Source organism: Bos indicus x Bos taurus, chromosome 9 (assembly GCF_003369695.1).
Source record: "Bos indicus x Bos taurus breed Angus x Brahman F1 hybrid chromosome 9, Bos_hybrid_MaternalHap_v2.0, whole genome shotgun sequence".
Taxonomy (NCBI): domain Eukaryota; kingdom Metazoa; phylum Chordata; class Mammalia; order Artiodactyla; family Bovidae; genus Bos; species Bos indicus x Bos taurus.
Genome location: NC_040084.1, coordinates 67,845,422 through 67,867,136, shown reverse-complemented (window position 1 = coordinate 67,867,136; position 21,715 = coordinate 67,845,422). Strand labels below are relative to the sequence as shown.

Here is a 21,715-nt window from a genome sequence, read left to right as displayed (position 1 = left end):
TAGTAGAGAAGCTATAGACAAGCACACTGGTCAGTGCTCCGTCTTGTGCTGCAGGCTATAATGGAGCTCTGCAAAGTTCTTTGCATGTGACATGCTCACATTTGGTTATGAGGCAACCACGGCAGCTGTGCTTTAGTTTACAGATGAGAAAACAGAGTCAGCTTGAGGCTAAGTGATTTGACCAAAGTGACATGGCCATCAAGGTGCAGGAATGGAGTATGGACAGATCTTTTGTGTCCCAAGTCCTTGGTTTTCTGATGTCCACTATAAATGTGGAGCTTGGAGTAAATCTGTTCTAGTTGTCATTCAGTTTTTCTACAATCATCAATAAATTTTTTTTTGGCCATGCCTCACAGCAAGTGGGATCTTAGTTCCCTGACCAGGAACTGAACCCTCACCCTCTGCAGTAGGAGCCTAGACTATCGGGAAAGTCTTGAATTGTCAACAGATCTAACACAATATTTGCTTTACTATTTACTCCCTTACAGTGTTTTGAGTTGATTCAGTTGTGTAATTAGTTTCCTATAATCTACTTGGTTTTTTTCTGAAAACAGTTTGCTTTTTAAAAAAAAATTGTAAAGAAAGAAAAACAGGACTCTGGTATGCTGACTAGGGGGTTAAAAAATTAATTTGAAATTGATTAGTTCCTGATGTCCAGATGCTTTTTACTTCTTTGCCACACTGTCAGCTACAGAGAGCAGAGAAAATAAGCCTTTCCATCAATTAGGGTTGGACTCTGGGATAGTGCTGAATGTAAGCCAAGAAACAGGGCTTTAATGGCCATCCCCAGCATTGACTTCCTTCTGTAACTTGATGGAAGTAAGTTATCTTTTCATTGCTTGCTCATCTCTGGAAAGGGAACAGTATTATCTTCCCCTAGTTAATCTGCAGGGAAGTTATAGAGGTTAATCACATGTGAAGTCATTTAAAAATTTTAATTGAGTATATATGAAATGGATCTAAAATTTGATATCTTTATGGCTGGAGTTTATGGCAGTGCTCCAAGTTTCAGATAATGATTCTTAGCACTGTGGTTGGGTTATGGTACAAGAGTTTTAGTAAGAGTTTTTAAAACAGTTTTTAAAAATGTGGAAGTTCTCATATTTTGTGATTTAAATACCATTTTTTCTCTACTGTCTCAGAAGGAGAATTGGAAGAAGAGTGGCTTAAGGAGGCCGGTTTGTCTAATCTCTTTGGAGAGACTGCTGGAGATCCCCAAGAGAGCATGGTGTTTTTATCAACACTGACCCGGACGCAGGCGGCAGCTGTTCAGAAACGAGTAGAGACTGTCTCCCAGACCTTGAGGAAAAAAAACAAACAGTACCAGGTTCCTGACGTCAGAGACATATTTGCTCAACAGACAGGGTCAAAAGAAAAGGAGGTAGGTTTTCTTTTTCAGTAACGTAGAGGAATAATGGCTTAGACTTAGCTGAACCCGTCCAGTTAAATTCATATCATTAAAAACTTAATGGGCATGTATATGTAAGGCCACCATAGCCTACTTGGTAAAGAATCCTCCTTCAATGCAGGAGACCCTGCTTCAATTCCTGGGTCGAGAAGGTCCTCTGGAGAAAGGATAGGATACCCACTCCAGTATTCTTGGGCTTCCCTGGTGACTCAGCTGGTAAAGAATCTGCCTTCAATGCTGGAGACCTGGGTTTGATCCCTGGGTTGGGAAGATCCCCTGGAGAAGGGAAAGGCTACCCACTCCAGTATTCTGGCCCGGAGAATTCCATGGACTATATAGTTGGTGGAGGTCACACAGAGTTGGACACGACTGAGTGGAGAAGGCAATGGCACCCCACTCCAGTACTCTTGCCTGGAAAATCCCATGGACGGAGGAGCCTGGTGGGCTGCAGTCCATGGGGTCCCGAAGAATGGGACTCGACTGAGCGACTTCCCTTTCACTTTTCACTTTCATGCATTGGAGAAGGAAATGGCAACCCACTCCAGTGTTCTTGCCTGGAGAATCCCAGGGACAGGGGAGCCTGGTGGGCTGCCGTCTATGGGGTTGCACAGAGTCGGACACGACTGAAGCGACTTAGCAGCAGCAGCAGAGCGACTTTCACTTTTCATATGTAAGGCACTGAAGCTCCATGCTGGCCATGATCAAGAGGGATTCAATCCCTGTCCTTCTAGAAGTTACCTGCTGATGGGGCAGAAAATGAAACAAGCTAAAATTCTCTGTGACAGTCCCTGCACTCAGTGTCCTTGGAGCTTTGGGAGTGCCCCAACCCCCTGGACAATGTGACTGCTAGTTGTTATAGTCAGAGGCAGGAGGTTCTTTTTTCCACATTTACTCTTGTAGGAAAATTTGCTTTTTTTTTAAGACTCACGTGGGGATGAATGGAAGTGGAATGCAAGGAACCTAATTGCAGTTGAATTATAAAACAGGAACCCTGAACATGAAATAACTTCCCCTTTGTGTCTGGTGCCTAGCATGCAGAGGATTGGAATAGATATTTGCCACGATGATGAATTTATTAGTGGAAGCTATTGGAGTCTGGTGGAGACTCGGGCTGATGGCTATTTAAGATAGAATGGTACCAGTCAGAGACCTGAATGGCCTAGAACAGTGCTACTCAGGATAGCCATTTGGCAGGTTGTTTATGGAGTGCCCATGAGGACCTAAAGAGCTTGCCCAAAATGAAAATTAATATCTGCTCCCAGCAAGAAACAGTCATGCTACCAAGAGAAAAAAAGGTCAGCTGAACTTAATGATGTTCTTAGGGTCAAAGTTGGTTGACACATTGAACTGTTCTCAGATGACAGTTAGCATAGCTCTGGTCTAGAAGATCCAGTTGGGTGGATGAAGTAAGAGCAAATAGAACAGATCTTAAATGAGGATTGTAATGACGATGATAGCAATTATTATAGCAGTAGCCACCACCACTGAACACTGTGCTGACTACTTTCCATGCCTTATTTCATTTCATCCTTAGAGCTTGTCCTATGAGTGAGGTTTCATCATTTCTGTTCTACTGCCGAGGCTCATAGACTTTAAGTAACTTGCTCAATGGTCCCATAGATAGTAAACCCAAATTTGTCAGACTCTAAATATGTGCTTTTAACCACTGTACATCCTACTACATTTGGGTTTGCATCTATAATTCTGATATTAAGTAATCCCAGTAAATACATGAGATTGTATTTACACTATAATAAAGGGTAACAAAAATCTTTTTTAAAAATTTGGGAATAAGAAGACATATTTAAGGTATCTTTCTGTCATACAGAAGTTTTTTGGCTTTTTGTAAACATTTCATTCTTCTAAGAAATCCTGCATAGTTGCAGATTGCTACTCTGTTTGTATGGTCAATTGTAGATCAAATCCAGTCCATTTTATGGGAGTTTTGGGGTCACAGGATTGCTCCAGACAGATCTGTTGCTGCTGTGAGGCAGTTACACACTTGCGTGCCACCCATTCGTTATTTGGAAGGACTAGACTGCTTTTTTACAGCAGTAGAAAATGAATAATAAGGAAATCCAGTATTATTGGCATTTCCTTCCCAATTAAAGAGCCCTCCCTGAGGGAGTTAAGAGGAAGCCAAAAGCGGGAGGGGACAGAGAACTGAGCCTCAGCAAACCATATTCTGTGGGATTCCTGCCAGTCTTGAAGAGGATGTTGCTTCTCAGTGCTAGAAGCAACATTTTTCAGCGAATCCTTGCTACTGTCTGAATCACATGGTTTGAATTCAAGGTAATTGGTGGATTGTATCGGCTGATGGAGTCAATAAGCGAGAAACAGCACAAGTAAATTAAAATAGTGTTAACTTACGCTTTCTGCCTTTAATTGAAATATGACCACCCGTTAGAAATATGTCTTCCAACCCTCAAGTAAACAGGGGCCAGCCATCTTTACATGCATTTCTTCTATTCTCTAGTAAATGCAGTATGCCCTCCATATCCCTGGCTTCTGCACCTGTGGATAGGGAGGGCTGACTGTGCTCTGCCATTCTTTATAAGGGACCGGAGCATCTCCAGTGTTGGTATTCATGGGGTGGGGGTGTCCTTTAACCAGTCTCCCACAGATACTGAGCGATGACTGTCCATATTCAGCTCTTCCATGTTAAATGCTTCCTCACGAAGCCCTTGCTGACACTAGGAAATAAAATACAGCAATGAATACCATCTGCACTGTCATCTTCAATTGCTTAGGAAAACAGTTTCAACCACATGCTCCAAATATGTGTTCATATGTAAGATTAGAGTTACTATGCTCGCTGTGCCATGGAGGCACAGCCTTCTGCAGGCTGGGGGTGGAGGGAGGAAGGTGGTATTGCTCTGCCTGGGGGGACTTAGTACCCCTTTGTGACTGGTGCTCACTGTGTGCTACCCTGCATAATCGAAGGAGAGCACCTCCAGTGCCTGCCCTGCTGCTCTCCCCGCTGTTCTTAGATTGCAGGTGGAGAGGGGAGTCCTTCTCTGCTAACACTTGAGCCCTGACGTGTGGGGAGGGGAGGACAGAGGCTCCATTCTTTTGTATTGAAATGAAAGTCCACTAGAATGAGTATTTTAAAAACAATTCATTCAGGTAGACCTTTCTGTATGATTGACCGAGGCTCCCCTTCCGGATTCCTCCTGGAGCCTTACTTGGAAAGGAGGGGGTACTGCCTGGACACACTTACTGGTGAGAGGAGCCAGCTGCATTTTACTGTGTCCATAAACCCTTGGAGGGCTTCATTTCTTTGGGTGTCACTGTCCCAACCCCTTGAAAGAGGAGTTCCTTTGACTACCTAAGCTCTTATTACCTGCTTGGCAAATTAGTTTTAATTTCTCTCACATTTATTACTAGCTTTTAAAAAAAGAAGTATTCGGTTTTCTACCTATATATAATTTTATTTTATAAACATGTCATTGAGAGAGAATTCACATACTATCTAGTTAACCCATTTAAAGTTTAAAATACAGAGGTTTTTAGTGTAGTCATGTATATGCAACCATCACCACAGTCATCTTAGCACGTGTTCATCATCTCCAAAAGAAACCCCATACCCAGAGCAGTCATTCCTTGTTTTCCCCTCCTTACCCCTAGGCAGCCACTAATCTTTGTCTCTGTGACTTGCCTGTTCTGAAGATTTCGTAGACGTGGAATCACACAGTATGTGGTCCTTGTGACTTTCACTTCATATCATGTTTACAAGGTTCATCCATGTTGTCCCATGTATCTGTACTTTCTTTACTTTTGTTTCTTTTCATTGTCAAATAACATTCCATTGTGTGGATGGCTCACATTTTATTTATCTACTCATTTGTTAATGGATATTAACTTATTGAGATGTTATCTTAATGGTGTTCCTGATGGTAGGGATACTTGATATGGCCTGTATTTCCACAGAGCTTAGTAGTATGTCTTGTATGTTGTGGGTGATCATGTATTTGTTGGCTGGTTGCTTGTTAATTATAACCGTAGTCCTTTTATTTCCGCGGTGTAAGTCTGAATACATTTCTTGTGCTCTACAGGTTAGTAATAGAGTTATTTACAATACCATTTCTCTGGTTGTGAGTGGGAAATGACTAAATGGCCCATTTTCTATCTTTAGGCTCCAGATGGCACAGAATCACAATCAGTCGGAACAGATGAAAACAAATACCGAGGAAAAGATGGTAAGTTGGACCTGTTCTCTTGTATTTTCTCATTATTAGTATAACAAATAGATAAGACCATTTAAAACATTCATCTTCAATTCTAGTAAGCAAATTCAATTAAAATACTCTCATATCCAAGTAGATAATTACATAAGTCTGAGCATATAGTTGGCTTTTGAGTTTTTAAAAATACTTGTCTATATCTATTCTAACATCTCTATACATAGTTTTCTTGAATGCTTACCATGTGCCAGGTGCTATGCAGAGACATTTACCTAATTTAATATACTCATGAATGCTCTGTAGTAAATATTATTCTTAACCCATTCGACAGATCAGAGAAGTAAGGTTTTGAGATATAAAGTCACTTCCCCAAGGCCATACAGCTAGTAAGGGGAGCCAGTGAATTTGGAACTTGGTTTTCAAATCTTAAGTTCTTAGCTCATAAATGGATTGCTTTTAAGAAAGCTTAAAAAGACATTTTGAATTAAGATCTGGGGTAGGGGGCGGAAGTTGATTCTAATTCTCCATTTCATTCCTTTTTCTGTATCTGTTATTTCAGAAATGAATTAGAAATTCAAAGCATGGATGAAAACAAATAGTAAGGATTTATTAGTACTTACCAAGAAAGAATTTAAGGCTATTTCATGGATTTACAAAAAGGAAAAATGTTCTAAATTAAGGTCATAGGTTAATCCTTAATGTGTTGCTACTTAGATAATATAACAAAGATGGTCAGTGGCTGCCTGCGTCCCAGTTGGGACTTTGCTTTTGTTTATGTTCTTAATACCCAGCACCTGGGGTGTTCATGGCATTATCAGTGTCATGTTTGGATTGGAAGTAGTGAAGGAAGAGTGTCAGGTAGACTGCGGAGGCCTGGGAAGTGTTCCCAACCTTTCTATAAAAATCAGAGTTTTGTCCAAAATTACTGTTGTTGTTCATTTGCTAAGTCATGTCCAACTCTTTGTGGCCCCATGGACTGCAGCACCCCACGCTCCTCTGTCCTTCATTATCTCCCAGAGTTAGCTCAGATTTTTACCCATTGAGTCAGTGATGCTATCTAATCATCTTGTCCTCTGTTGCCTCCTTCTCCTCCTGCCTTCAATCTTTGCCAGCATCAGGGTCTTTTCCCATAAATTGGCTCTTTACATCAGGTGGCCAGAGTATTGGAGCTTCAGCATCAGCCCTTCCAAAGAATATTCAGGGTTGATTTTCTTTAGGATTGACTGGTTTGATCTCCTTGCAGTCCAAGGGACTCTCAAGAGTCTTCTCCAGCACCATAGTTTGAAAGCATCAGTTCTTCGGCACGCAGCCTTCTCTATGATCCAACTCTCACATGTGCTCATGACTACCGGAAAAACCATAGCTTTGACTAGATGGACCTTTGTTGGCAAAGTGATGTCTCTGCTTTTTAATACACTGTCTAGGTTTGTCATAGCTCTCCTTCCAAAGAGCAAGCATCTTTTAATTTTTCATGGCTACAAAGTCACCATTTGCAGTGACTTTGGAGGCCAAGAAAAGAAAATTTGTCACTTTGGGACATTTTGGAGTCTTGGAGCATCTAATATCTTTATCTTTCCTTCCATGCTTTTATCTCAAAACTTCTCTCCTGTACCCCTGCCTTCAAATAGATACATACACATAATATGTGTGTGTGTGTGTGTGTATGTATGTTCATATGTATATATGTGTGTGCATGTGTGTGTATAGACACATGAGTCTATATATTTATATTTGTATTCATAAAAGCACCTGCTTTTTACTATTCTGTGGAAATTTCTTCAGTTACATAAGTATATCAGATTAAAATGATTGGGTGTTTCCCCAGGCCTGTGTGCCTGCTGACACTGGAATGGCAGGCATTGGAATAGCCCTTGCTGGCTGGGTAGAGAACTGGGTTGTCAAGAGAGACAGATGAACCTTTTGTGCCAGTGTCAATATGTTTTGGGCTTTGGAGAAGAGCAACTGGCAATTGCTAAATGAATACTGAGGAAAACATTGTCCTTTCTTGGTGTTTTCCTCCTTTGCTGGAGATGCTGATATAGCCTATGTAAACAGAAGTTCTGGAAGGCAGGCTCATTGTAGCAGCTTTTTCCAGCCTAGCTTGCGGCAGCCAAGTGGAATGTGACAAGCTTGCTGCCTGATTTACATCTGCTTTTGCTGGAATACTATGAAGTGGGCAGAGAGCCTCCAGTGAGAATAATAAGATAATGTGTATGACGCCATCCAAGTCACTGAGGATTTACTACTGCACCTGTTCTGGGCAATACCGTGCTCTTTTGCTAGCCAGTGAATTCCCCAGTGTTATGCAAACGTTGAAAGGTTCTGAATGAAATGCTCGGAAAATATTGTCTGGAGTTCAAAAGTGGAGCTCTTTCCACTTGAAATATGAAAGCCTGAGCTACATAGTCTATTTTAAATGTTTTCTCTACACTTGGGCTTTTATGCATGTTCTATAAAGTTACTTATTCTAAATGAAAATTATAACATTTTAATGTTGCCAGGGTTGTTGCATTTCAAATTCATTAATCTACTGCTAAGTATCAATCTTCTCACCAAATTGTACAGTATGTATTTGAAAGACCAATGTTCAATACATACATTTAGAAGTGTTAATAATGCCCATGAAAGTTAAAACTTTCATGTAATATATATTTTCTTTTTTTGCGTTCCATGGAGGAAGCAAGATTATTTTTTTAAATAAAGACGTGGATTATTTTGGACAGTTGAAAAACTTTGAGTTTTTGAAAATATTTGTAACTTGGTGCTATTGTCCACTTTAAAAACCAAAGGAAAAAATAGATTAAAACTGTATTATTTACACTTCAGGGCTTAAAGAGCCAAAAGGTTTATCTCAGCTTTCTCTATTAATGTTTCTCCTTGAGAAAGTGAAAGTGAAGTCACTCAGTCGTGTCCGACTCTTTGCAACCCCGTGGACTGTAGCCTACCAGGCTCCTCCGTCCATGGGATTCTGCAGGCAAGAATACTGGAGTGGGTTGCCATTTCCTTCTCCAGGGGATCTTCCCGACCCAGGGATCAAACCCAGGTCTCCCACACTGCAGATAGATGCTTTACCCTCTGAGCCACCAGGGAGAGTAAATGATTAATTCATAAATACTTTTATTAGCGAATTAACCATCCATTTCTTAGATCATCCTGAAACTCTTTTTCTTGCTATCTGCCTTAACTGGAGTTATCATTTAATCCTTAATCCTTCTCTATATTGTGCTTTTTGTTTTTCCTAATATTTGGAGGAAATTCATATGTTTTAAATGTATTCTAACTTAATTATAATTTTTCTCCTCAGTTTTGAGTTCAGCACAGAACATTTATTTGTGTGTGGTGGGGGAGGTTGTGTTTATTGTAGCTCTGATGTGGGGCTGTTAAGAACAGGGAGTCCATTTAAAATGCTTGTTCGTAAACACTCAGGTTTGGGAAAGGTAGCTTCTAATTTAAGAAAATGGCTAATCAGTTTTTTCCTCTCAGAATGGTTTCCTAGGAAACCAACATACATATTCACAGTAAAACATAAAGTAGTGTAAACCAGTGGGAAAATAAAACTCAAATTGTGCTTTGATATTTAATTTAATACTTTAAAAATTAATCAGAGGTCTAGTTATCCTTAGTTTTAAACAAAATTGTCAGAGGCTGTTGAAAAAGCATAATGTAGCATAGTTAGGAACAGATAAATACAATCAGAGCTCCAAATTTACTCTTATTTTTAGATTTGACATAGGTCAGTTCTTTCTTTCTTTCTTAACTGTGAGATGTGACCAGGGCCAGCTATATAATTTGCGAGGCTCAGTGCAAACTGAAAATGTAGAGCTTCTCATTCAGATTTCAAGAAGGCAACAGCAGAGCATTAAGCCCAGTGTGGGGCCCGTACCAAGCACTTCGAAAGTCCTACACCCATGAAGCCTGCCCTGCTTATTGAGTGGGAGTGAAAAAGGCTAGATTTAGATTTATTCTTATTTTCTTTTGAGTAAAATAATTTTTGTGTTTGTTTTTTATTTAAATGACTACAAATATAGAAAATATATAGAAGGTAATACAGATATGTTTTCTGAAGGCATCAGACTTTTAATAGTAAATGTGTATATATAACATATTTATTAAATTAAAAAATTACCTTCCATCACCTTGTTGTGTTAGTATATATGCATTTGATTGTAGCGCATAAGCTTACTGATGTAATCTAGAGCCACTCACCATGAATTAAAGGTCACAGTGAGAAAATGACAATAATCCTGTCGTTGATGCCAGATGTTTTTCTAGTGTGAGTTGTGTTAAAACCAAAAATTTATCAAATAGCCAAATTTAAAAGTATTTTCTTCCAAGCTTAAACCTGATGTTTTTCAGCAAGGAAATTTTCAAATGTTAATCCCCCCCTCCCCCAGAGGATTAACAGCAAATAAAGCAAGAAAAAAATGTTAAATTTATTATAAACTGTTGATGTAAATACCTGGAACTCATTTGACTAGATTTATAGTTGTAAGAACTGTTATAATCCCTGTAATAATCTGATTCCTGAACCAGGTACCTCCAGAACTGACTCCCACGGTGAACATTCTTGGTGCTGGAATTTTTGCTTTGATTGGTAGATAGCATTCCAGAAAGGACATGCAGGGCATGAAAGAAATCTTATTCAGGAATCTGTTCCGCTGTGAGGAAATTAAATGGTATATCATAGTTTTAAAAACCTTTGTTCAGTCATCTCCAACTCTGTGTGACCCTGTGGACTCTACCCTGCCAGGCTCCTCTGTCCATGGGATTCTCCAGGCAAGAATACTGGAGTGGGTTGCCATCTCCTTCTCCAGGGCATCTTCCCAACCCAGGACTTGAATCTAGGTCTCCTGCATTGTCAGGTAGATTCTTTAGCGTCTGAGCCACCAGGGTTGTAAGAGAGTAAAACCAACCTCCTTCTCTTCTCATTTCTGAGTATAAAGTAAAACAATCATTAAGTGTACTAAATTTTAATCTCCCAGTATAATATAAAACAACAATTAAGTTTTAGTAAGTTGTTATGAGTTTTTCATTCAGAGCTTGAGATCATCCAGGAATGTTTTAGAATTGGATTCAATCTAAGAACTGTGACCTCAGAGAAAGATTCCACAATTCAGCTCTGGCTTTCTGGTTACCACCTTGCCTCCTCTGTCCCCCATGTGCCATTGTTAGGATTCCTTGAGTATATGTTTTACTATGAAAAGAAGGGTTAATTATTTTATTGCTTACAGTAAGTAGTACTTTTCCTAAAGGTTTATATAGTTGATGTGTTAGAAGTTTTTTTTTTTTTTTTAAAAGAAGTAACCAAAGCCCAGGAATTAAGTCTTCTATTTTGTTCCCAGACCAGGCATCTCACCTAGGTGTTGGTGGAAAGGAGCTGACCCCACTGGTGCCTGAGGAGGCACCTGCCTCTGAAACAGACATCAACCTGGAGGTATCATTTGCAGAGCAAGCTGTCAGTCAGAAAGAGAGCTCCAGAGAGAAGATCCAGAGGAGCAGAGGTGATGATGCCACGTTACTGGTACGTAGTACACTATTCAGATGCCACTATCAGATTACATTTTTCATCAGCTGTTTATTTTGAAAAATTTAAGTCCCTAGAAAAGTTGAAAGAATAGTATAGAATACATCCCTAGAGCCTCCCTGTAGAACCCATTCACCAGTTGTAACATTATACAGCTTTTACTCTTTCTTGGGCTTCCCAGGTAGCTCAAACGGTAAAGAATCTGCCTGCATTGCGGGAGACCTGGGTTCGATCCCTGGGTCAGGAAGATCCCCTGGAGAAGGGGATGACAACCCACTCCAGTATTCTTGCCTGGAGAATTCCATGGACAGAGGAGCCTGGCAGGCTCCAGTCCATGGGGTTGCAAAGAGTCAGACATGACTGAGCAACTAACACTTTCACTTTTCATTACTTTCTTTCTGTATCTGTCTATGTATAGGTTGTGCCGTATACACTCACTTTTTTTTTTTAAAGCCTAACAAGGCCATATTAAACAAAACAGGTATAATGCTTAAGAACTTGAACATTAAAACAATTATATTTTAATATATGACCATATTAGAAATTTCCCAGTTGTCATAATATTGTCCTAATGGTCTCTCCCTCGCTCTACCTGGGATTCAAACAAGGGTTATGTGTTGGGTTTTATGTCATATCTTTTTGGTTTCTTAAATTTAGATTAGAGCCTCTGATTTTTCTGTATATTTTAAAGACTCCAAATCAAATTTCTGATTTTGTCTGTTTTTGATGACTGAATTCAAGTTGAATAGTTTTGGCAAACCTAGATGCCTAGATTGTTTATGCCTCCCATCGCATCATCAGAAGAGGTGTGTGATGTCAGATAGCCCTCTTATTTCTGTCCTCATTATAAAAATACCTTTTCCTATTGGTAACTGATGCTAATTTGTGATCCTTGAAACCGAACGCATAGCCTATCTGCCAGTAAAACCTATCATCCAGCGGCTTTACCGTGCATTTGTGATCCTTACCTGAAAAAATAGACTAGTGTTAGAGAAGTGGTGATTTTTCTAATTTTATTATTCCTTCTATATTGACTAGCTGGCAATCTTCTGCGATAGTTGCTTTTCCTCCCTTTTCTCTTTTTATTTTTGAATGTCACTGTGCAGAAGCTTCCATTTTTCATTCAGTGTTTTATAAATCATTACTGTTTTTCTTTGACGTTTAAGTTTACCCAAGTTTGACAAAAGGCAGCCCTTCAAGCTGGTTCCTATGCCATTTGAACATGTACTCCTTGTTTCACTCCTTTGCTTTCTGGTACAAGATGTTCTAGGCTCACCTTGTACTTTTCTCCCCTCAGATTAGGAAGAATCTATTTCTTCAAGGAACCCTTGTTTTTTCAGAAGCATATTGTATTTAGAGACCAACCTCTGTGTACTGTTTTCATTGATACCAAATGTCTTATATTTTTTAAAAATACACTTACTTATTTTGTAAGATTTCACATACATAAAAGCTAATAGGGATAGTATAATGAACCCCCCACCAAGCCCCAACATTCGTTAACCCATGACTAGTTCTGTCCTATGCACACCCCCAAGCAGTTCCCTACAAGATAAAAGGTTATTTTTAAATTCATATTGCTATTATTGTACCTATTTAAAATGCTAATGATTATTAATTTCAAATATCTAAATATTAAATTTCATATTGTATTGCAAATTTCATGATTTTTTTTTTTACAGTTTGTTTGAATCAGAATCCAGATAAGGTTCATGCGTTGCAGTTGGTTGAGTTGGTTGAAAGTGCTTTTCAAGCGGCTTTAATCCCTCCCTTCCTTCCTCCTCCTGGCAGTGTGTCTCTGTCTCTGCCTCCCTCTGTCTCTTCATTAAGTTCTTTTCCCCTATCCTTTTTTACTTCTTTCCTCCCATTCTCCTTCTCTCAGAATTTGTTTGTTGAAGAAGCCTGCTTATTAAGTTTCTAATTCTGTTCCCATGTCCTTCTCTTTTTTGTAGATTGGTTAACTCTAGATTTATCAGATTCATGCTCTTTTTTTTTTTTTGGTCAAGATTACTTCTTGTGATCATGTAGCAAGAGATACAAAATTCTGTCTTTCTTGTTTGTGAAATTAGCAGCAGCTGCTGATCAGTACTTATATCCATTTATTAATGGTTATAAAATCATGTTCTAATAAATTCATTTATTAATTTGAATATCTCTCTTAAAAACTTTCTCAAGGGTTACTTCTTACTTTCATTTACCAGTTTTCTTTTTTTCTTCTTTTCTTAGATTCCCTAGTACCTTTCATTAATGACCAACTAGTGTTGTTTTAATTTTCTTGTAAAAATAATACCTTAACTCATGTATGACATGACTCTAGAGATAATTTCTCATGTGTTTTAGCATGTTTTTTGTTCCAGACATGTTGTTGTTCTTGTTGTTCAGTTGCAAAATTGTGTCCAGCTCTTTGTGACCTCGTGGACTGTAGCACACCAGGCTCCTCTGTCCTCCTCTGTTAGCTCAAATTCATGTGCACTGAGTCGGTGATACCATCTAACCATCTCCTCCTGTGCTTCCCCTTCTTTCATCTTCAATCTTTACTGGCATGTCAGGGTCTTTTCCAGTGAGTCAGCTCTTCACATGAGGTGGTTAAAGTATTGAAGTTTATCAGTCCTTCCAATGAATATTCAGGGTTGATTTCTTTTAGGACTGACTGGTTTGAACTCCTTGCAGTCCAAGGGACTCAGGAATCTTCTCTTGCACCGCAGTTTGAAAGCACCGACTCTTCGGTGCTCAGCCTTCTTTATAGTCCAACTCTCACATCCGTACATGACAAAACCCATAGCTTTGACTATATGGATCTTTGTTGGCAAAGTGTTGTCTCTGCTTTTTAATGTGCTATGTAGGGCTTTTCCTAGCTTTCCTTCTAAGGAGCAAGTGCCTTTTAATTTCATGGCTGCAGTCACTGTCCACAGTGATTTTGGAGCCAAGGAAAGAAAATCTGTTATTGCTTCCACTTTTTCCGCATCTATTTTGCCATGAAGTGGTGGGGCTGGATGCCATGATCTTAGTTTTGTTTTGTTTTTAATGTGGTTGTCTGAGGGGGCTTAACAAATAGCTGAGGAAAGAAGACAAGCGAAAGGCACAGGATAAAGGGAAAGATCTACCCAACTGAATGCAGAGTTCCAGAGAATAGCAAGGAGAAATAAAAAGGCCTTCTTTAATGAACAATGCAAAGAAATAGAAGAAAACAGTAGAATGGACAAGACTAGAGATCTCTTCAAGAAAATTGGAGATATAAAGGGAACATTTCATGCAAGGATGGGCATGATAAAAAACAGCAATGATAAGGGGCTAGCAGAAGAGGAACTATATAAGAAATGTCTTAATGACCTTGATAACCATGATGATGCCATCACTTACCTAGAGCCAGACATCCTGGAGTTGAAGTCAGGTAAGCCTTAGGAAGCATTATTATGGACAGAATTAGTGGAGGTGACAGAATTCCAGCTGAGCTATTTAAAATTTTAAAAGATGATGCTGTTAAAGTGCTATACTCAATATGTTAACAAATGTGTCATAACAGTACTGGAAAAAGGCAGTTTTCATTCCAATCCCAAAGAAGGGCAATGCCAAAGAATGTTCTAACTATCATACAATTGTACTCATTTCGCATGCTAGAAAAGTAATGCTCAAATTCCTTCTAGCTTGGCTTTAGCAGCATGTGAACTGAGAACTCCTAGATATACAAGCTAGGAACAGGTAGAGGAATCAGAGATCAAATTGCCAACATTTGTTGAATCATAGAAAAAACAAGAATATTCTAGAAAAGCGTCTACTTCTGTTTCATTGACTAAGAGATGGGAATACCAGAACACCTTACCTGTCTCCTGAAAAACCTGTATGCGGGTCAAGAGGCAACAATTAGAATTGAACATGGAACAACTGACTGGTTCCAAATTGGGAAAAGAGGATGACAAGGCTGTATATTATCATCCTGCTTATTTAGCATCTATGCAGAGTTCAACATGTGAAATGCCAGGCTGGATGAATCAAAAGGTAGCATCAAGATTGCTGGGAGGAAGATCAACAACCTCAGATATGCAGATGATACCACTCTAATGGCAGAAAGTGAAGAGGAACTAATGAGCCTCTTGATGCGGGGAGGGGGCGGGGGTGAAAAGAGGAGAGAGAAAAAGCTTGCTTGAAACTCAACATTCAAAAACCTAAGATCATGGCATCTAGTCCCGTCACTTCATAGATCCAAACCTAGAATTATCTATTTCCTCAAGAAACACTGATTCTACTTAGTAGAAATATACTTTTGTTACTGTATTCAGGATACTAGGAACGTTCCCTTCTCTGAGTTGATTATTGTTAAAGCCTTTACAAAAGACAGAAGTACATCTGTGTCTTCTTTCTTCCATGCTGAGAATAGTGGTTCTGAGGATACAGCAGATAATATAATTAGAATATCACATAATTACTTGTGTGTTTATCCTTTATTACTGCACAGAATTCTCAGAATAGAAATAGTAACACTGCTATCAACAATATGATAACCAAAAAATAGTTTAAACTTGTTTTCTTTTCCTCAGTTGGCTGTATCCTTAGGGTTTTATCCCAAAAGGACTGTAATAATCAAATTAGTCTGCTTCAGGTTGTTTAGGATAGTTATTCTCCATATGGTTATGCCACTCACTGCATACCCAGTTGGTTAATTTCATTTTCTATTGAATGTTTAGGGATTGCTTTGTTGAAACTTAATTGTGTTTTGTAAACATGTGAATTATCTAAGTGGTCCAAAGGTCATAATTAAAAACAAGGTGTATTAGAAGTCTCACTTCCATTCTTGAGGCATCACCCTCTTCTCTCCCTCCCCTTTACAGGTTAATTTACATTACAGGTCAATTTCTTTTTATTTTAATTTTATGGTTTATCCTTCCATTCTTAGATAGATACACTCTTGATTATTTACTTAGACTTGGCAGTATGTCCTGGAGTTCACTCCATAGTAGCATAGAAAAATATCTTTCATTCTTTTTTATTTATATGTTGTGCCATGTTATGAAGCTCTATCACAATTTATTCAACCAGTCATCTGACAATGGGCTTCTAGGTTGTTTCCAGGCTTTATCAAAAATTTTTAAGGATCTATTTTCATGCCTAGTGGGAAAAGTAAAGGAGTATGCGTCATGTGGCCTAAAGAGATAAATCAGGCTCCCAGCCCATCCTTAGCAAAAGTATCTTTTACAAGTAATAGTCTTCTCCATTGCAGGGGGCGTGAGTTTGATCACTGATCTGGGAACTAAGTTCCCACATGCCACACTGTGTGACAGATAAGTAAATGACAGTGATGGTCTTCTATATCTCAACAGATGGAAGGGAGGTTAAGTGAAAGTAGTCTAATTAAACAAGATGAAGACACTGTTAACTTTTAAGTTGTTGATTCAAACAGTGGAATATAAAAGGAATTCATTTCTACTTCAGAAACTTAAAGACAAAACTTCCTCTCTCACTTTATTCTCTGCCTAACAAACTGATTTTTGCTCACCTACTTTCTAGATTTTATTCATGTTTTGCCTCAAGCTTAAAGTGACCTTCCCATTTCTACCCCTCTGTTGTTCTCTGTTTATCATCCTTAACCCATCCTTTGGGGTCTAGCTCATATCTAGCTTTACTGTTAGCGCTATCCTGTTTTCAAACTTACAGTAATAAAATGTATAAAATCGTTTTTTAAACTGTTAAGATGCCATGCTTTTGATAATTATTGTCAGTGTACCCATGAATTTATTTATGTATATATGCATCAGTTTATATATACAACCATTTACTTATTTGTATATCTTCTGGAAAGCATACTGTAAGCTTTCTACAAGTCATAAACATGGTTGGTGAGGTAAATATTTATATTCCTCACTCTGAGGTGAGAGTCTAAGCAGATAAAACCTTAATTTCCATTTCTACTCCATGGTCTTCTGCTTCTGTGAATAAGCAGTGTGTTTTATGTAATACGTTGTTCTTCGTTGACCTCATTTTGTATTTGCTTCTTTTTTTTTACGGCATTGAGCAGTCTTTGTTAATTCTTTATGATCTCTCAGCAGATTCAAATTTCTCCTCTTAAATTTGGAGATCAGGTTTTATAACTTTAATGTGTGTTAGGATGAAAATTTAGCTTATTACATATTGTGTTTTGTGTACCCATAATATCTTAGAAAGTATGCTGTATAATTACTTTGCTCATTTATCAAGTGATCTCTATGAAATAGATATTATGATTCTCCTTTCATAGTTAGAGAGATTAGGAGGTGCATGGTAAGTCTTGGCTTCACTGCCTAATCTTTTGAAGCTGGAATTTTTTCTGGAAGATCCTGATGACATGTGCCCTAAAGGTATATGTTCATTTAACTTAGACGTGTCCTTGTTTTGATGCTACTGACAACTTCAGGATAGCTTGGGAGGTTACATGAATAAGATTCTGGTATGTTGAGTTCATCTCTACTGTAGAAATAAGTAAAGGAGAAATAGCACTCCTTTATCCTATCTTCGCAGACTAAAAACAATAAGAGTTTATTTAGAAATTTTTAAGATCATAGTATTGAAATGATAACTATGGTGAAGCCTGTATTAGTTCTTGTCTTTATTCAGTGTATTTTGGATTCTTACTGAATTATGTTTAATTCAAGTAAATTCATGTTTTATGGCAACTTTGCTTGTCTTGTAACCAAGCTTTATGCATACTGGAGGCCACAGGCTTGCGTGGAGGCCCAAGTTGGGAGTTTGCTAGAAAATGAAACTTTGGAGGAAGCAGAAGGACAGTAAAAGAAATGTTAGTTTGGGATAGAGTAAGGAGAATGAGAACCTAAGACAGACACACGTTTGTGTACAAATGTGTGAGATAGCTGTAGGATCATGATCTTGAATTGTCAAGAAAAGTTTAAATTATTATTCCTTGCCATTAAAAACTCTTTTTAAAAACTGTAAATTTGAAAGTTTCCTAAAATTTAATTTATCTAGAAACGTTCTAGGTTCTCTAGGTTGACAGTGAGTGAAATACTTTAATAAAATCACATTTTACACATGGAAAAATCTTAGGTAAGAAATGAATTTCCTAGCAGGTGATAAGAAGTCATCTGTGGAAATTGACCAAGTAAGAGTAGATTCTCTTGCTTTCAGAGTTGAGGCTAGAGTGACTTGATGAGTGAAAAAGTCAAGTATGTCATTACTGGTAAGGTTTCTAACGGGCCCCTCATATTTCAAAGCTTACAGAAGAGGGTGCACCCAGGGAGAGTTGCCTGATTAATTTATGGTGACACGTGGGAGCCAATGACCTTATATGTTTTGAAAAATTTTATTTCACTCCCCTTTTAAAAGCACATTTTTCAAAAGGTAAAGAGCTTTCCTTTTGCTGAAATTGCACTGCCTTCTCTTAGCCAACGAACTGAACCATCCAGTCTATTAACTAAACAAAAATGACATGAAACTTCATAAATATTTAAAACTCCTGCTATGAATTAAACATTGGGATAAAGAACTAACTCCTTTCATTAAGTACATTGTTAAATAAATAAATAAATAAAGCTCATGACATATTGCTTGGTAAATCAAATGTTTGAACGAATAATATTTCAGGTTTCTTTAAACATTTACCTTGGGTAATGCTTTAAATAATTATATTACATGTATTTGGCTTATTAGACCAGATGCAACTGATTTTAATGAAGCATGTAGGACTTTTTTTTTTCTTTTTTAAAATAAATGATTGGTAAATAGTATTGGTTCAGTCCTTCAGAAAACAAAGCAATTAGCAGAACTCTGGACCAGGCGAGAAGAAAATGAGGATAGTTTTGTGTGATTTGAAAATGAAGCTCAGTACAAATCACAGGAAATTGGGGGAGCATCAAGCCAGTGACCCCACCCCTCACTGAGCTTGATTCTGTGCTTTTCTCCCTGTTGGGTGTGTGTCTTCATTCATTGTATACACTGAGACAGAACACCTGCAGTGTGTCAGGGCTGTGGGGCAGTGGGCATACAGAGGTGATTAAGACATGGTTTCTGTCCTTGAGGGTTTCATGTCCTACATCATACATCAATACTGATCAACCTAGATTCTTCCCTGCCTATTGCGGGGCATGAGGAAAGTGGAGCAGAACAGAATGACTACTGAATTTAGGATTTAAAAGATCTGAATTTGACTCCTTATGTCACTGGCTATGTGGACATTGGCTCAGACAGTAAAGAATCTGCCTGCAGTGCTGAAGACCTGGGTTTGATCCCTGGCTTAGGAAGACCTCCTGGGGAAGAGAATAGCAACCCACTCCAGTATTCTTGCCTGGGAAATCCCATGGACAGAGGAGCCTGGAGGGCTGCAGACTATGGGGTTTAACAGAGTCAGAACAACTAAGCAACTAACACTTTGACTTCACTTTAGTCTCTTAATGAGCCTCAGTTTCCCCATGTAGAATATGCTGTAATAATACTTGTCTTATTGGAACTTTTGCAGGATAAAACGAAAAACTATTTATCAGAATGAGTATTACCATTTTTGTCTTACCTTGCAGTAATAGTTAAAAGAAAAACTGATACCTGTCTGCATGTTCTCAGCTCCTATGCACTGTACTGTTGACCTTGGAAATTATGCTGAAAATTCACTAAGGCTGAATATGAATAATATCTTTTCATAATAATATGAAAAGGATACTGTTGTTCTTTTAATGTTTTTATGGGGAAACTGTATCACAAAAATAGAAGAATTATCTCTTTTCTCCTATAGTGGACTCTCTTGAGAATATAGCAGATTCTAAAGGTTCTGTCAAAGGTTCTACAATGAACTATAGAAGATTCTCTCTTGGAGTTGAGTTTGCTTGAAAGGAATTAGCTGCTAAATTGCCAAAAGTTGTAGGTTTTAGGAAATGTTCTAGGATGGTAACTCTCAAACATTTTGGTCCTGTAACCCCTACAGACTCTTGAAAAAATTATTGAGGACTTCACAAAGCTTTTGTCTAATCAGTCAGGACAGATATTGGTGTTGAGGAGAATAACTGCCACACCTTGCAGTGCTTTGGTGAAAGCTCAGATGCATGGCCTTCTGGCCAGGAATTGTGATTCGTATTGTTGGAGCATTCACTGTCTCCCTGTAGGTTGCAGCTCTGTTTGCTCTGGCTGGCCTAAGAAAGAAGGCATAAACAGATTTCTACGGAAGCTATGATTCCTTGGAAGACTCTGAGGAGATGAAGAAGGCTGGTACAAAGTGATTTTGGAATGTAAAGAATTTCTTTGGATTGAGTTCTGTGGAAGTTGGTCACTGACTGTGCTCTTGAGCTCTGAAATATAAATAAGTAGTCTAAGGAATAGTTTCTCTTGATGATTAATTAAAAGTACTGTCTGTGTAGTGGGGAGGAGCATGGGGTGCTTTTCTTTATGGCAGTTATATCTATGGATATTTACCATGATATAAATTAAAATAGAAAAATTTAAACTATTAATCCATTTAAAATTTATTATTATGGTAAGCATAAATAACATTTTTATGAAAAAGTTGTATTTTCTAAAACAAATTGCAGTCAGATTCTTTACCATCTGAGCCACCAAGGAAGCCCATATTATAAATGAAAATTGAAAAAAATTTAAACCATTAATCCATTTAAAATATAATATTATGGGGAACATAAATAATATCTTCATTAAAAATAGTCATTTTTCCAAAGCAAATTTTTGTTTGTTTTTATTTATTTATTTAATTTAATTGGAGGCTAATTACTTTACAATATTGTAGTGGTTTTTGCCATACATTAACATGAACCAGCCATGGGTGTACATGTGTCCCTCGTCCTGAACCCCCCTCCCACCTCCCTCCCCTTCCCATCCCTCAGAGTTGTCCCAGTGCACTGACTTTGCATGCCCTGTTTCACGCCTCAGACTTGGACTGGTGATCTGTTTCACATATGGTAATACACACGTTTCAATGTTGTTCTCTCAAATCATCTCACCCTTGCTTCTCCCACAGACTCCAAAAGTCTGTTCTTTATATCTGTGTCACTTTTGCTGTCTTGCCTATAGGGTCATCGTTACCATCTTTCTAAATTCCATATATATGCGTTAATATACTGTATTGGTGTTTTACGTTTTCACAACTCTCTGATGTCTGGCTTGAGTTGATGTCATTTGGATTCTCATATTTGCTTCTGTGTTCAGTCTGTTGGCAATACCACATTTCTTATAAAAACTCTGAAAAACTCCACTGTACACCATAAGAGAATAAGAGTGAAAAAGGCAGATAATGTCTTAGTGTTATTAAAATAGTGTTGACCTCTTCAGTCAGTTCAGTTGCTCAGTCGTGTCCAACTCTTTGCCACCCCATGGACTGCAGCACACCAGGCCTCGCTGTCCATCACCAATGCCCGGAGTTTACTCAAACTCATGTCCATTGAGTCGGTGATGCCATCCAACCATCTCATCCTCTGTCATCCCCTTCTCCTCCCGCCTTCAATCTTTCCCAGCATCAGGGTCTTTTCCAATGAGTCAGTTCTTCACATCGGGTGGCCAAAGTATTGGAGTTTCAGCTTCAGCATCAGTCCTTCCAATGAATATTAAGGGCTGATTTCCTTTGGGACTGACCAATTTGATTTCCTTGCAGTCCAAGGGACTCTCAAGAGTCTTCTC

General features: G+C 38.4%; 1 protein-coding gene across 3 annotated transcripts in view; it reads left to right on the top strand.

Moving 5' to 3' along the window:
* The window catches only part of ARHGAP18 (Rho GTPase activating protein 18), a 202,681-nt gene that overhangs the window by 140,718 nt on the left and 40,248 nt on the right, over positions 1-21,715 (top strand). For all 3 annotated transcript variants that reach the window (XM_027551504.1, XM_027551506.1, XM_027551503.1), the window contains exons 3-5: positions 1,143-1,381; positions 5,544-5,607; positions 10,935-11,113. In XM_027551504.1, coding sequence (XP_027407305.1) covers positions 1,143-1,381; positions 5,544-5,607; positions 10,935-11,113 — 482 coding nt within the window. The remainder of the gene's footprint in view (positions 1-1,142; positions 1,382-5,543; positions 5,608-10,934; positions 11,114-21,715) is intronic.